At 33.8% G+C, this 15,151-nt stretch overlaps 1 protein-coding gene across 1 annotated transcript; it reads right to left on the reverse strand.

Moving 5' to 3' along the window:
• Window positions 1–1,947: 1,947 nt before the first annotated feature.
• LOC132739826 (uncharacterized) lies at window positions 1,948–14,936 on the reverse strand. The gene is made up of 10 exons (XM_060727636.1): window positions 14,891–14,936; window positions 14,570–14,722; window positions 13,990–14,283; window positions 13,432–13,596; window positions 7,181–7,276; window positions 6,367–6,669; window positions 5,883–5,963; window positions 5,140–5,220; window positions 3,874–3,970; window positions 1,948–3,367 (listed from the first exon to the last, which is right to left on the reverse strand). The coding sequence occupies exons 1-10, from the start codon at window positions 14,934–14,936 to the stop codon at window positions 2,755–2,757; spliced, it is 1,929 nt and encodes a 642-aa protein (XP_060583619.1). The 3' UTR covers window positions 1,948–2,754.
• Window positions 14,937–15,151: the final 215 nt, after the last annotated feature.

The following is a 15,151-nucleotide window of genomic DNA, read 5'->3' on the forward strand; positions in this document are numbered from 1 at the left end:
AGCGAATCCGCGCAGTCTGATCAGGATTCATGCTGGTCGCAAACGCACTATGTTGGTTTTGTCGTGACGCGGCTCAAATTAATATTTCCCCATACAACCTCAATAATATGAATAACGTAAGAAAGGCGAATTGTCTTTCAGGAATTAACAACATAAGTCTTAAACTTCTTCTAATAGCACAAGATAGTTAATATTTTAAGTATAAGAAATTCGATTTTTATAGGCTAATGCTTCACTTATGTACAAAACTAATTAAATATAAATGAATTCATAACGAGCGGAAACCATTACGCAAACGTTTGACTTCAACATCATTTTTCAATCAAATAAAACACGATATCGCCTTTATGAAACTCTCGGTTATATAATCCCAGTGCAATACATGGTAATATTTTATAATACCTTACAAACGATGATCAACATTTTTATATGAATGTCAAACAATCACAATCACCACTCAGTTTTACAGTAAAAGGTAAAATCTAATTGCCTTCAGCTTTTATTTATTAGTTAATCGAATAAAGATTTCAAGGGGGAAGGGGGTCAACAGCCATTTTGAATAAATGACTATAGAACGCCTATTTGCGTCTATTCATAACGTTATAAAATGTTTAAAGACCCACATTTACCCTGTATGATATTTTTCTCCACATGAACCATGCCGGGACTTTTTTCATTTAAATAAGAGTGTTAATTATAACATTCATTTGCAAGTTAAAAAATTATTCCTTTAAAAGATTAATACTTTATTTTCTCTAAAAACTAAGATTTGACCCGCACCTATCCATCATTATCCCGAAGTTCAGGATTGAAAGCAATTTCTATCTAGTAAGTGTAAATATCAACAATGCATTTGTCAGCATGTTGAGAGAGGTCAAAATTGTCTTAACCAGTACCTCTGTCTTGTTTGGCACTAAGCATTTTGAATGACTATCAACCTTTGACTATTTATTTATTTATTTGTTTATTCATTCATTTATTTATTTATTTATTTATTCATTCATTCATTCATTCATTCATTCATTCATTCATTTCATTTGATTGATTGATTGATTGATTGATTGATTGATTGATTGATTGATTGATTGATTGATTCATTATTTCATTCGTTCGTTCGTTCGTTCGTTCGTTCGTTCGTTCGTTCGTTCGTTCGTTCGTTCGTTCGTTCGTTCGTTCGTTCGTTCATTCATTCATTCATTCATTCATTCATTTATTTATTTATTTATTCTATCATATTTATCGATTTCATAAAAATTGCCAAATATTCAATTAAGATAACTTTGCGACAGTTAGGCAGACGACAGGATTGAGATGGTTAAACAGACGATCCTCAAATTGCAAAAGTGTCGTCCGTTCAGGCATCTTCCATAAAATAAAAGCGCCCTGCCTTTAAGTCATGATTTGAAAATGGTAAGCAAGCGTTCATACAAATAGCGCATTATTATATGATATGTTAATGAGCAACAATTAAATGACGCATACGTGACAACTACTAAACCTCATTAAATAAGTTCAAAACTTAAACTAGAATTATAAACAAAATTAATTAGGCACTGAAGAACATGTAAGGCATCATGGTAACAATCCTAAAATGCATTTTTATGGGGTTGGGGAGGCGGATGACGGGGGGCATAGTACAATTGCTCCGCCAATGAGTAATGGAACCCGTCCGGCATCACTTACTTATGTTTATGCTTTTAACAGGTAAAGAATCATCTACAAAGTCCGGTTCATTTTAAATCATTCCTCGTATTCTGACGTAACTATTAAACATATTAAAACATTAAGAAAAACTAGCTACATAAATAATACAAAGTGTTTTAATTGTTACACAAATTCATTACATCATAATAAGAAACATATTTACTCAATCAATCAATACTATAACATAAAAATAAAACATATTAAATACAATTAAACAGAAATAATATTTTACTTGTGCAGGAGGACGAGCGATCGAACATTTTCATCAGTGAACAGATCCTACAATTTTGACCAGCCAACTCCTTACAGTTAATTTGATTGGCTACACTCAAATCACTGCCGACACGTGATCATAGAAAACGGCAAGTGACTTGAAAATGGAGGCTACACGATATCAAACATATCACGTAGCAATGTGAAATGCTTTTCTTCAAGGACTTGTTGCTAGTATTAAATTTATTTCCGTTTGGCTGTCACATTACATTTCTTTGTTGGTTCCTGCCAACTTTATACTCCGTTTTAAGCAATCTAGTTGCGAATAGGTATCATTCTATTACATATACAAGAAAATATATCACTGTGAAAATAATGATTCTGTATCACATTTTATTTAAAAAATGTGAAATCTGTACAAAACATGCAAATAATAAGGTTATGGTTGTAGGCGGAGCTTAAAGATCGCGAAAATTGGATAAGATAAGAATTATTTAAATTTTGAAATACCGTCAAGCGATTTCATTGGCTAAAATAGGTTATGATCTAATAAGGACATATTTTCATCTTCAGATAAACTTACAACACTATTGATCCTTAATCATTACAAATTAGATTTTCATACCCAACAGTCGTTATATTTTGTCTCTGTACATTTCATGTGTCTGTTGATTTGCACATAACTTAAGCTCATAGATATTTAAGCGACCAAATACAGTGCATTTACGAGATGTGGATAAAAGTTTATATTTACAACAAATATGAAAAAAGCGCTCATGTTATTCAAATCAATGTATGCACTTGAACATCTTTTGATTGTCAAACTGTCAAGGTTTTTTAAAACATAACAAGATCTGGCTCGTTGTCACTCAAGAATTCCGGGTGCCACTCATGCGTCTCATTTGCATAAATACCGCCCACTCTACCCGGTTGCTCTACAACGCTTCGCCCAATAAACGCCTCATTGGTGTGACCGTCAACGATATACGGACCGCTCCTCCCCATTGTGTTAACCGTGTACGGCGCAACGATACCCACGCCCCCATTTTGATTGTTGTGACCAATTGTTGACTGCCCACCATTTGAATGGACTCTTGAGTGTTTAGGCGAGTCAACTATGAACGGCCCAGTGCTTCTGGTTGTCGTGTTCGAGTCTGGGTAAATATCCGTCTGATTGTCGTAGAAACTTTTGTCAGCGTACGACTCGTGCCAACCATTTTTATTGTAAATCGCCAAGTTCGGCCTGGGAATCGTCATGGTGTTGTGCGGGCTAAGGTTTTGTGGCATCGTTCCAATTTGAGTCTGTGGCAGGGTATTGTTCTGTGCCATCGGTGCGGCATGCTCCATTCTCAAGTGTAGGTTGTTCACCATCTCCTGCTCGGCGGCTTCAACCATTGTTTTATTGGCCAATATGTTGGTCCTTGTCAACGAAATGTCTCTTTTGATTGCCCTGAAAATTAGAATGTTTTAATGATTTATATTGATGATTAAAAAAATAAACATTTATTTATCGCATTGTATATCTATTGTATTTGTATTTCATTGTTTGGTATTTGTATTGTAATGTATTACGTTTGACTGGTTACTTTCTTTTCTTGTATTGTATTGTTAATTAATTGTTCTTTTCTTGTATTGTATTGTTAATTTATTGTATATTCATCGTATTGCATATCTATTGTAATTGTATTAAATTATATTATATTGTATTGCATTTATAATTGTATTTAATTATGTATTTATTGTATTGTATCGGACTGTATTGTTTTGTATTGTATGAATTGTATCGTATTTTATCGAATTTTGTTGTTGTTGTACCTATTGCATTGTATTACATTGCATTGTATTGTATTGTATATTGTATGTTATTGTATTTTTTTTGTATTTATTGTACTAAGTATTGAACTGTATTGTATTGTATTTACTGCACTGCACTGTATTATATACAATAGTACATACTTCCTTCTTTTTGTCTTGAAGATACATGCAATAAGAAGGGCGAAAAGGGCTGCTACCAGAATTCCCGCTATCTGTAAAGGCACGTAGAAATCATCATCTGAAAAATTAAACACCACGTGAAAACCGTGACATGTAAAACCTCTTTAAAATCTATAACATACCACATACTTGAAAATGTATATACCAGCAATGGTTTTAAATACTGTAACAAAATATAGTGACAATACATATGAATACATTAAAAGTTCACACATTTGAAAAAATAAAAGAAAAAAGTGTAATAAAACTTTAACATTTATAGTATTTCTATATTTGTAATTCTATAATTCAAATATATTTGAATTTCTAATGGTCTAACTGTCAAAAACTGTTAACAAATGTATATCTAAGTGGGTCAGTCCTTCATTAAAACATTTTTATGACAGATCTGTGATATTTTTTTGCATTTTTATTTTCATTTAATATTTTATGATGATAAATTGAGCCTAAAATATATAATAATAGGTAATAAGATTGACTTTCAATGGACCTTTAATACTTATTTATGTGAGACAAAACAAGCTAATTAAAATTTATATCATTTTAGGATTTATAGTATAAACAACAGTTACTTTGTTTCCTTAAAATATTCATCTTAATATTTTGGTTCAAACTTGCATATAAATAGTTTCGGTTGAGCTTGTCACCTAGTCCTTAAGTTAACTGTTAATAGGAATAATTATTTACTGCGGGTCGACTAGTTAGTCCAGTTTTTAAATTAATATGTACTTTATTTCTTTTAAATTCATTACTTTTCAAAGTGGCAAAGTTGTAACAATATTTGATATTAAAAACACTGACAACCTTAAGTATCAACTGTTATTAGCTTTATAAATAGATTTTGCTAATAGCCCTATACACAATACTCATTTGAAACATATATGCCTTAATTTAAAATGCTTTAAGATTTGTCTATATGTTAACTAAAAATGAAAAAAGGTCAAATAAAGCAAACAAAACACGTTACATCTGGACAACAGTAATGAATAATCAATATACTAGGCAGTTTGCGCTTTCAAGTTTAACAGCTTCTTGAGCTTTTGTTTGATGCTGATGTTGTTGTTCTTGTTTGTGTTGAGGGGTACGAAAACTGTGTCGTGTTTTCCCCTTATACTATTTCCATTTCACCCTGATACAATGTACGTAAAACCGGTAGATGACCTAAATCAGCTACCGTACTTTTTGATAACGTTTTACGAATATTCGCACGCGAATTTTAAGTCTTACCTTCTTTTGGCTCATCGACAACTATGGTAGGATTCACTTCAACATGATCATCGTGGTCTTGTCCCTTGTGTTCTTTCTTGTCTACAAAAAAGCATTTAAACTCTATATGTCTACATATTAAAATACGTTTTATGACACATTTTGATTAAGGATAAATGACTGAATAAAAGAATTAAACTTGTTAATAAATGAATTTGTTCAATAAAATGAAGGCACATTTGGTAATTAACTTTTCATAATTTAAACCGGAATAAACCCAATGTTGTAAATATTTGACACTGGCTAACTTCACTTCGTTCTATAAAAGATATTGAATGAAAGAAGAAAAAAACAATAAACTCTTGAATTTATTGAATGTAATAAATTAATTCATTAAAATAAATGCCCATTTTGTAATTAATGTTTGCTCATTTATACCGTAATGAACCATGATATATGCTATACTCCCGTATATATTGCAAACGTGTATTTTGTAATAAAAAATCTAATCTTTACTAATGCTTACTTCACTTTGATCTATTATTAATCGGTGAATTTCGAGTAAAGTTCGGATAATGTAATAAATCCGAATTCCTCTCGCTTCCATGCAAAATCTATATTTAGCTCCTTGGTGTCACGTGATTTCACGTGTCACGTATTTTCCACTGTGACGTCAAAATATAAAAAAATATCAATATGGCGCTTTCCGTAATGCCGATTTTATGGAATGTGAAAAATGTGTTGTATGAAATAGTGGTACTCACATGTTAATTCTATTTCAATATCTATAGGAATATCTGCATGGAACTGTTTTGGTATATTGATGGCTGTTCCATTACATCGCCCTTGAAATAAATAGATGCAACTTCACTTGTACATGTTTATACTTTGTATGGTTTAAGAATTATCTGTAGATCAAACAATTATAGCAAACAGTAATTCATAGCATCCAAATTTATATTCTTATGATGTAAACTGCTGAAAACTATTTTGAAATTGTTTTATTATTTTTGTTGCTCAATCATATGTTGGCATGTTTCTTTCAAATTTTATTAATATCTTTCTTTGTTCTCTGTCAATTAATTTATTTATACTTTAATCATTTGTTCATTTATCCATTGATTCAATAACACCATGCTTATCGTGTGCGCTCATTCATTCATTCATTCATTCATTCATTGATTCATTCAATCATTCATTCATTCATTCATTCATTCATTCATCATTGAGATGTTCTATTTTCCTTACATGTGGAATAGTCTCTTGGTCTACACTGAATAGTCAAAGAAGGATCAATCCAAAATTCTTGTTGAGTGAGCTCCCTTTGTGGTTCGACGCATGCGCATTTCCCATTCACACAAACGCCCGGATATTCACATTCTTCAGTCCCTCGACAACTTTCTCCGACAAACCGGGTATTTGTTACTCGGCACCTTCCGTCAATTGTCGGAGATATGAATTGGTCACATTTGCAAATTCCGGTTGTACACTTGGCAAAGGGAGATAAACATGTATCCATTCTCGGGTCACACGCCTCCCCTACTTTCACAGCTGCGGAAACGAAAAAGACTGTACCGTCAGTGATTTAAAACAAATAATTATCAATAAGCACTCTTAAAAGAAATGAAAAATATATCATAATACCATATAAAGGTACAAATATTTGCTCAAATGAAATTTATACACTATTACTATCTTCTGAAATTCCTTTTGCTGTATAAACTTAGCAGCCCTTCATTCGGGAAAACAATTAAACAACGTACTCTCCCTTGTTTTTGGTTCCCCCTATTTAGTGAACAGTTCTTTACCGTGACATATTACCCTCTTTTTTTGAAATTTGTTTTCGAATTTAAGACGGTTAAAGAGAGTTTGAGAAAAAGTCTTGGAGCTATATATACCATTATTGCCCCCACATTGTACGTCAAATACTGTAGGACAGAAACATGTGCAACCTGACCGGAACTCTTATATTGTACATTCGGAACACCTTTATGCAGCTTACTCGATTAGTGAACAGTTCTATACCGTAACAAAACATTGCCGTAGAATGGAAAATACGTACCTGGAAGGCACTGGAGTCTGTCGTCACTTTGTACAAATCCGACGTCACACAAACAAACGAAACCGTCACAGGAATTAGGGCGACACCTGGCGTTTCCTGCAGATGAAAAATATATAAAATATCATTTTAATATTTTCATTAAAAGTTGCAATTAATTAAGACCACTGTACTACGGTGGCACAGAGGTGACATGTGGGTGTCTTTATTTATCTCGTTCCCACGAGATAATAAGTCGTTCCCACGAGATAATATCTCGTTCCCACGAGATAATTATCTCGTTCCCTCGAGATAATAAGTCGTTCCCACGACATAATATCTCGTTCCCACGAGATAATTATCTCGTTCCCACGACATAATATCTCGTTCCCACGAGATAATAAGTCGTTCCCACGACATAATATCTCGTTCCCACGAGATAATATCTCGTTCCCACGAGTTAATTATCTTGTTCCCACGAGATAATATCTCGTTCCCACGAGATAATTTCAGCCAATCAAAACTCAGTATAGTGGAAAAATTAAAAGTTATTTCCCTTTTTTTAACAAATGCTAAAATGGACTTTAACAATCAGGCTAATATTAGAAACCTTATATCAAGATACTTTCATGAAAGATTGAATTACCGGCAAATAGTGACTGTGTTGCGAGAACAACATGGGATATTATTGTCAATAAGACATTTATATAGACTTTTAAGGTCTGAAGGACTTCAACGAAGGTCGTACTCTGATCCATCTTCAGTTATAGACTTCGTCCAGAATGAACTCCAACATTCAGGCCAGCAACACGGATACAGGATTATGCGTGAAAGATGTCTGGCAAATGGTTTATATGTTCGATCAGGCGACATAGCAACCATTCTCCGTATAATGGATCCCGAGGGTAAGAAAATAGCACACCCGTCTTTATAAATGTATAGCCACAAATAACAAAATGTCATGTAAAAACTTGAGACACAGACATGACAACAAACGTCATATTTATAAGACTTTCTTTTCTGTATCCATTATCATATATTCCTTTATGTTATTTGATGAACAAAAAGCCTCTTCTGTATGAACTTCATAAACGCACTACCCAATTAAAGGAGAAATCACACAGCATCCAGCAGTATCAAAGCCACATGATCCCTATGCGACCAAACATTCACTTTGTTAAATGGTAAACCCAATAGCAACGATGTTGGCCTATAAACATGAGAATACATACAAGAGAGAAATACTTTAAATGCGACGTGACGTGAGAATACAAACAAGAGAGAAATACTTTAAATGCCACGAGACGTGACATTACATACAGGAGTGAAATTCTTTAACTGCGACGAGAAATGAGAATACATACAGGAGAGAAATACTTGAAATACGACAAGACATGAGAATACATACAGGATAGAAAATCTTTAACTGCAACGAGACATGGGAATACATACAGGAGAGAAATTCTTTAACTTCGACGAGACATTAGAATACATTCAGGAGAGATATTCTTTAACTGCAACGAGACATGGGAATACATACAGGAGAGAACTTCTTAAACTGCGACGAGACATGAGAATACATTCAGGAGAGATATTCTTTAACTGCGACGAGACGTGAGAATACATATAGGAGTGAAATACTATAACTGCGAAGAGACATGAGAATACATACAGGAGATAAATAATTTAAATGCGACGAGACGTGAGAATACATACAGGAGAGAAATTATTTAACTCCGACAAGACATGAGAATACATACACGAGAGAAATTTTTAACTGTGACGAGACATGTGAATACATACACGAGAGAAAAATACATACTGGAGAGAAATTCTTTAACTGCGATGAGACATGAGAATACATACAGGAGAGAAAATCTTTAACTGCGACGAAACATAAGAATATAAACAGGACAGACATTCTTTAACTGCGACGTGACATGAGAATACATACAGGAGTGATTTTTTTAAATGCGGCGAGACGTGAGAATGCATATAGGAGAGAAATTCTTTAACTGAGACGAGACATGAGAATACATACAGGAGAGAAATTCTTTAACTGCGACGAGACATGAGAATACGTACAAAAGAGAAATTCTTTAACTGAGACGAGACATGAGAATACATACAGGAGAAAGATACTTTAAATGTGACTAGAGGTGGAGAATACATACAGGAGAGAAAAACTTTAAATGCGACGAGACATGAGAATACAGATAGGAGCGAAATTCTTTAACTGCGAAGAAATTGTTAAGAATACATAGTCATACAGGAATAAAATACTGTTAATTATATGTATACTATATATATTATACTATATGTATTCTCACGTCTCGTCGCAGTTAAAGAATATCTCTCCTGAATGTATTCTCATGTCTCGTCGCAGTTAAAGAATTTCTCTCCTGTATGTATTCTAATGTCTCGTCGAAGTTAAAGAATTTCTCTCCTGTATGTATTCCCATGTCTCGTTGCAGTTAAAGATTTTCTATCCTGTATGTATTCTCATGTCTTGTCGTATTTCAAGTATTTCTCTCCTGTATGTATTCTCATTTCTCGTCGCAGTTAAAGAATTTCTCTCCTGTATGTAATCTCACGTCTCGTGGCATTTAAAGTATTTCTCTCTTGTTTGTATTCTCACGTCACGTCGCATTTAAAGTATTTCTCTCTTGTATGTATTCTCATGTTTATAGGCCAACATCGTTGCTATTGGGTTTACCATTTAACAAAGTGAATGTTTGGTCGCATAGGGATCATGTGGCTTTGATACTGCTGGATGCTGTGTGATTTCTCCTTTAATTGGGTAGTGCGTTTATGAAGTTCATACAGAAGAGGCTTTTTGTTCATCAAATAACATAAAGGAATATATGATAATGGATACAGAAAAGAAAGTCTTATAAATATGACGTTTGTTGTCATGTCTGTGTCTCAAGTTTTTACATGACATTTTGTTATTTGTGGCTATACATTTATAAAGACGGGTGTGCTATTTTCTTACCCTCGGGATCCATTATACGGAGAATGGTTGCTATGTCGCCTGATCGAACATATAAACCATTTGCCAGACATCTTTCACGCATAATCCTGTATCCGTGTTGCTGGCCTGAATGTTGGAGTTCATTCTGGACGAAGTCTATAACTGAAGATGGATCAGAGTACGACCTTCGTTGAAGTCCTTCAGACCTTAAAAGTCTATATAAATGTCTTATTGACAATAATATCCCATGTTGTTCTCGCAACACAGTCACTATTTGCCGGTAATTCAATCTTTCATGAAAGTATCTTGATATAAGGTTTCTAATATTAGCCTGATTGTTAAAGTCCATTTTAGCATTTGTTAAAAAAAGGGAAATAACTTTTAATTTTTCCACTATACTGAGTTTTGATTGGCTGAAATTATCTCGTGGGAACGAGATATTATCTCGTGGGAACAAGATAATTAACTCGTGGGAACGAGATATTATCTCGTGGGAACGAGATATTATGTCGTGGGAACGACTTATTATCTCGTGGGAACGAGATATTATGTCGTGGGAACGAGATAATTATCTCGTGGGAACGAGATATTATGTCGTGGGAACGACTTATTATCTCGTGGGAACGAGATAATTATCTCGTGGGAACGAGATATTATCTCGTGGGAACGACTTATTATCTCGTGGGAACGAGATAAATAAAGACACCCACATGTCACCTCTGTGCCACCGTACTGTACAGCATACCGTCAATGATGTTTACATACAGGGCTCAAATTCTCCGGGATTTGGAATTCGTATTATATTTAAAGTGATTTCAAGAGTTTATATGTCCCGGGATGCTTGTAAAGCTCGTGTCACGAGAGACGCTAGACATTGGTTATATAAAAAAACTCGGCCATATAACCTGTCAATATCTTTTATAATATTAAACAAGTTTTTGTTAATTTTTTTTTCCAGAATTATTTGTATTCTATGTTTAATGAGGGTCCATCCGCCCTTTCAGGCACTAAGAGTACGGACACCTTATCAGTATAAAATGACATAATCAGAATAAAAACTGTCATTCATAATGTGTATGTGATTTAGAGTTTATTTTTACTCGCCACCTATATTGCTATATGGGCGAGTCATCTTGAAGAGTGTTAGTCATTTAAGATTTTGGAGGGTAGTGCAAGTTACAGATACAGAAAGATGCCCAAATTCCTGGTTCTTTATCGTTTTGAAGCACTCACACACTGGACTTCAATTTAAAGTCTTATCCGAAAGACTGATTGGTGATTTTAGTTTAATTGGTGCCGGGAATCGAACCCACAATGTCGAGATTACCTGTCTCGCGCTCTTACCATTTGAGCTATGCGTGTTGGCATAATATTTTCGCAGCCGCGCATATAGGTGATATAAGCCTCACGATTTATCCAATGAAAATTGACGTTATAACCAAGAAGTGTTATTGTTAAAAGTATGCGTCGACAGTTATAGCTTCATGCTCCTTAAAACATGAAAAACAGTTGTGATCATTCAAGTTTTTATAACACATGACTTATAGTGTCATTAGCATGATAACGATGAGTGATCGGATTTCACCTTTTAAAAAGCCAAATGATAAAGAAATAGGAAACCATTTATTATATTATTTTGCACCACAAGCATGATAAAAAAAAGCATTTGCGGGATTCATTTAGACATGCATGACTTGCAGATCAATATGTTTTTGGGAAGGACATTCCTACGTCATCATCGGGAAAAAAAATGGTGGAAAATACTTATCGCGTTCTAGGAAAATACACGACAATCTAAAGTCACGTCTAGTTTGGTTCATATTTATTTAAGCGCGTTTGCGAAACAGGTTCTTGCAACTCATATTTATTACTTTAGAGTCCGTTTCTGGAACCAACCAGTACTGGTGTCCTATGAAGAATCATGGTCGTGACCCCAGTAGGGCTCGAATCAATAAGGTCTTAGCCCTAGGTTGAGATGCTTATACACCTGAACCACTAGGCCACCACTCCCCTCACATATCTAGGGGGTTGAGGATCTTTATTATTATTATTATTATTATTATTTAAATGACATGATTACTATGATCTACGCATTTAAGTTTATTAAAATAACAAAAAATATACATGCATATTATTGGCTATTGACTTTAAATAACCGAACCGTCCAATTATAGAAGAGAAAAATGTGTGACAATTTTGATATATTACTTCTACATTATTTAGATTTTAGTAATTATACAAAATGTTATAACAAATTACTCATTTTATGCGGTAAAATTTGTGCAGTTTAATATATTTTACCGGTGTGAATCCATCAGTCATAATAACTGAATTTCATGAAATTATTTTCTTTTTTCTTGTTAATTTTCAAATTACAAAGCCAGGTTTTGTTAAATGATTATTAAAAAATAAATATATTTCTCAAACATTATGTAATAACATCATCAAAAATGGATTTACATAATTTTATCTAATTATATTTGTATAATTTGCCATTAAAATTCAAATGAGACCTGCTTTATTTTGCTTTATTTTTTAACCAGATATATTTATTTTAAGATTTTGTCATTATAATTACAGTTTCATTTTAATCTTATAAATTAAACCTCTGCATAGTGTCATTCTTTTTTTCTCTTTGCCTATTTCATAGATATTTAAGTAATGTTTTTAACCAGTATAATCATTTAAGTAGACGTATGATCTCATATTGGGATATTTAAGTATTATTTACTGTTCACTTATTAGTAAACAGTTCTAAATCGTGACATATAATAATAAGACCAATTCTTTGCATAACTTTTACTTCTTAAAGGAACTCCGCTGAGATTTATAGACAGAATACATATAATTTTAATTTCTTACATAGATCAACTGGGGCACTTAAAACTGAAATATGAATAAAATTTAACTAACAAATATACTCAGAAATGCACTGTAAATCGTATGTTTGTGCTATTCTTAGTCAGATGTGAGTTTTGTGTCATTATTCACAATTAGAATAACTATTCTGAAAAAAAAACAGAGCGAGTTAATGATCTGAAATTTTGCACATAAGTTGTAGGTATAGATCTACATCGAATGGAGTAATAATCTCGAAAATCATTTCCAGTCCCGTCATGTCGAAATATCTCAGTTGAGTCGCTTTAACGGAAGTTGAACTGCACGTTTCCATTTGCAGACGGCAACTGCCACATAGATCAGTCGTCACATTGCTTTTGTCCAAATTAAAACATGGACAGATCCATTTAAGATATTTAGCGTTTTTATGGTCAAAATCATAAAAAAACAATGGAGTGTTTACCTGGACACTGAGAGTGGGAGTTACAACTCTCGTAAATAGATTTTTCTGGCAGTATCAGGGACCAGTCATTTGAATTAATGCCAGTAGGGGAGAAACTGTTGGTCTGTGTATTGGATGGTTGCGTTGTTTCAGACTTGACGACTATAGAAGTCCCGTTACAAAAATCTGTAAAAGTGAAAAAAATACATAAACGGTGTCTCGTAAATAATAGAATGGCAATTATGCACTGTTCTTCAAGCGTCTTGTACATTCTAATCTCCAGGCAGTAAATTTGCAAACATTTTAATTAGTCGTATTGAAAGGAGATATCGAATGTGGTGGTTGGCATTTGCATTACTTAGATAAAAACTACCATTATAAAACATGACGAAATGACTCAAAGTCCCTGGCGAGATTAGAATCCACATCGGTAAAGGGCAAGTGGTATTTAAAGTAAATTAAATCAATAAAGACCTTAACCACCCGGCCACGGACTACCCTATAAACGATTTCATGTTTACTGTAATGTATAATGTCTATGATTTGTAAATGTAAGAAAGAATGTATTTAATGTTTCACCTAAGCTGTAGTCCTTAGGTCTGCACTGTAGAACACTAATTGGATCCACCCAGAATTCCTCCGTTGTTAAAGACCTAAATTCTCCCGCGCATTTACACACTCCATCAACGCACTGTGCCGGAAATTCACACGAACCGCATCCTTCACCGACGAAATTAACACCCGGAAGTTTACATCGGCCATCTTTTGTAGCTTGGAAACCCTTCATACATTTACATTCCCCGGAATCGCACTGGGCGTACTCGGAAATACACCGTGTCTGGTTTTGTTCACATTTGTCACCTATTCGAGCAGCTGAAACCGGAAATGATATCATCACTTTTAAGAACATAGCTAGTATTGTCTTTTATGCATTTGTAAAATTTTTAACTTTTGTTTCAGGTTGACATTAAACAAGTCATTTTGCTTTTGTTTTGATAGATTAAGAAGTTATACCACGTGACTTTTTCAAATGATGTCTACTTTTTAAGTAGGAGCACATACTGTCACGTGACCAAACGGTAGTTATAAAAAAAAATATTGACCAAAACTAAGTTGATACCATTGCGATAAAGAAATTAAAAAAAGTTAAAGATTATACCTCGGATGCATTCCTTTCTGTCGTGTGTTGCCACGTGACCGTCGTCACATAAGCACGTGTAGCCGTCACATGACGTAGGTTTGCATGTAGCACGTGCAGGGCAGTCGGCACTTGTTGTACACACTTCGTGCACTGCTTTGTGCTTAGCTTGACCTGATGAATATATAATTATAACCTAAAATTATTTTAACCTTCTATCCATCGGACCGGTGGTTAAAGCGTCAGACTAGAAATCTAAGGATTGCTGGGCGCGTGGGTTCAAATCTCGTAAGGCGTAATCCATTGATTCGGCAAGCAAGCAATTTTACACTAAATACTTACTATTGGTTGGTTCCTGGAACGGATATGAGAGTATTTTAATATACATTGTACTTATAGCTTCCTACATGATTAATTTGATAAATAATGATACATTATTTAAACTAAAATGTATAATGATATACTGAAGATTTTATTTGGAAATCACTTTCTATCCGCTTATTTGTTTTGTTTTGTTTTTTTTTTTTTTTTTTTTTTTTTTTTTTTTTTTTTTGGGGGGGGGGGTCCGTTTAATCTGGACATCATCCTTGACTTTCGTCCCCT

The sequence above is a fragment of the Ruditapes philippinarum genome, unplaced genomic scaffold (genome assembly GCF_026571515.1).
Source record: "Ruditapes philippinarum isolate M1 unplaced genomic scaffold, ASM2657151v2 ctg2033_1_1_1_1, whole genome shotgun sequence".
Lineage (NCBI taxonomy): Eukaryota > Metazoa > Mollusca > Bivalvia > Venerida > Veneridae > Ruditapes > Ruditapes philippinarum.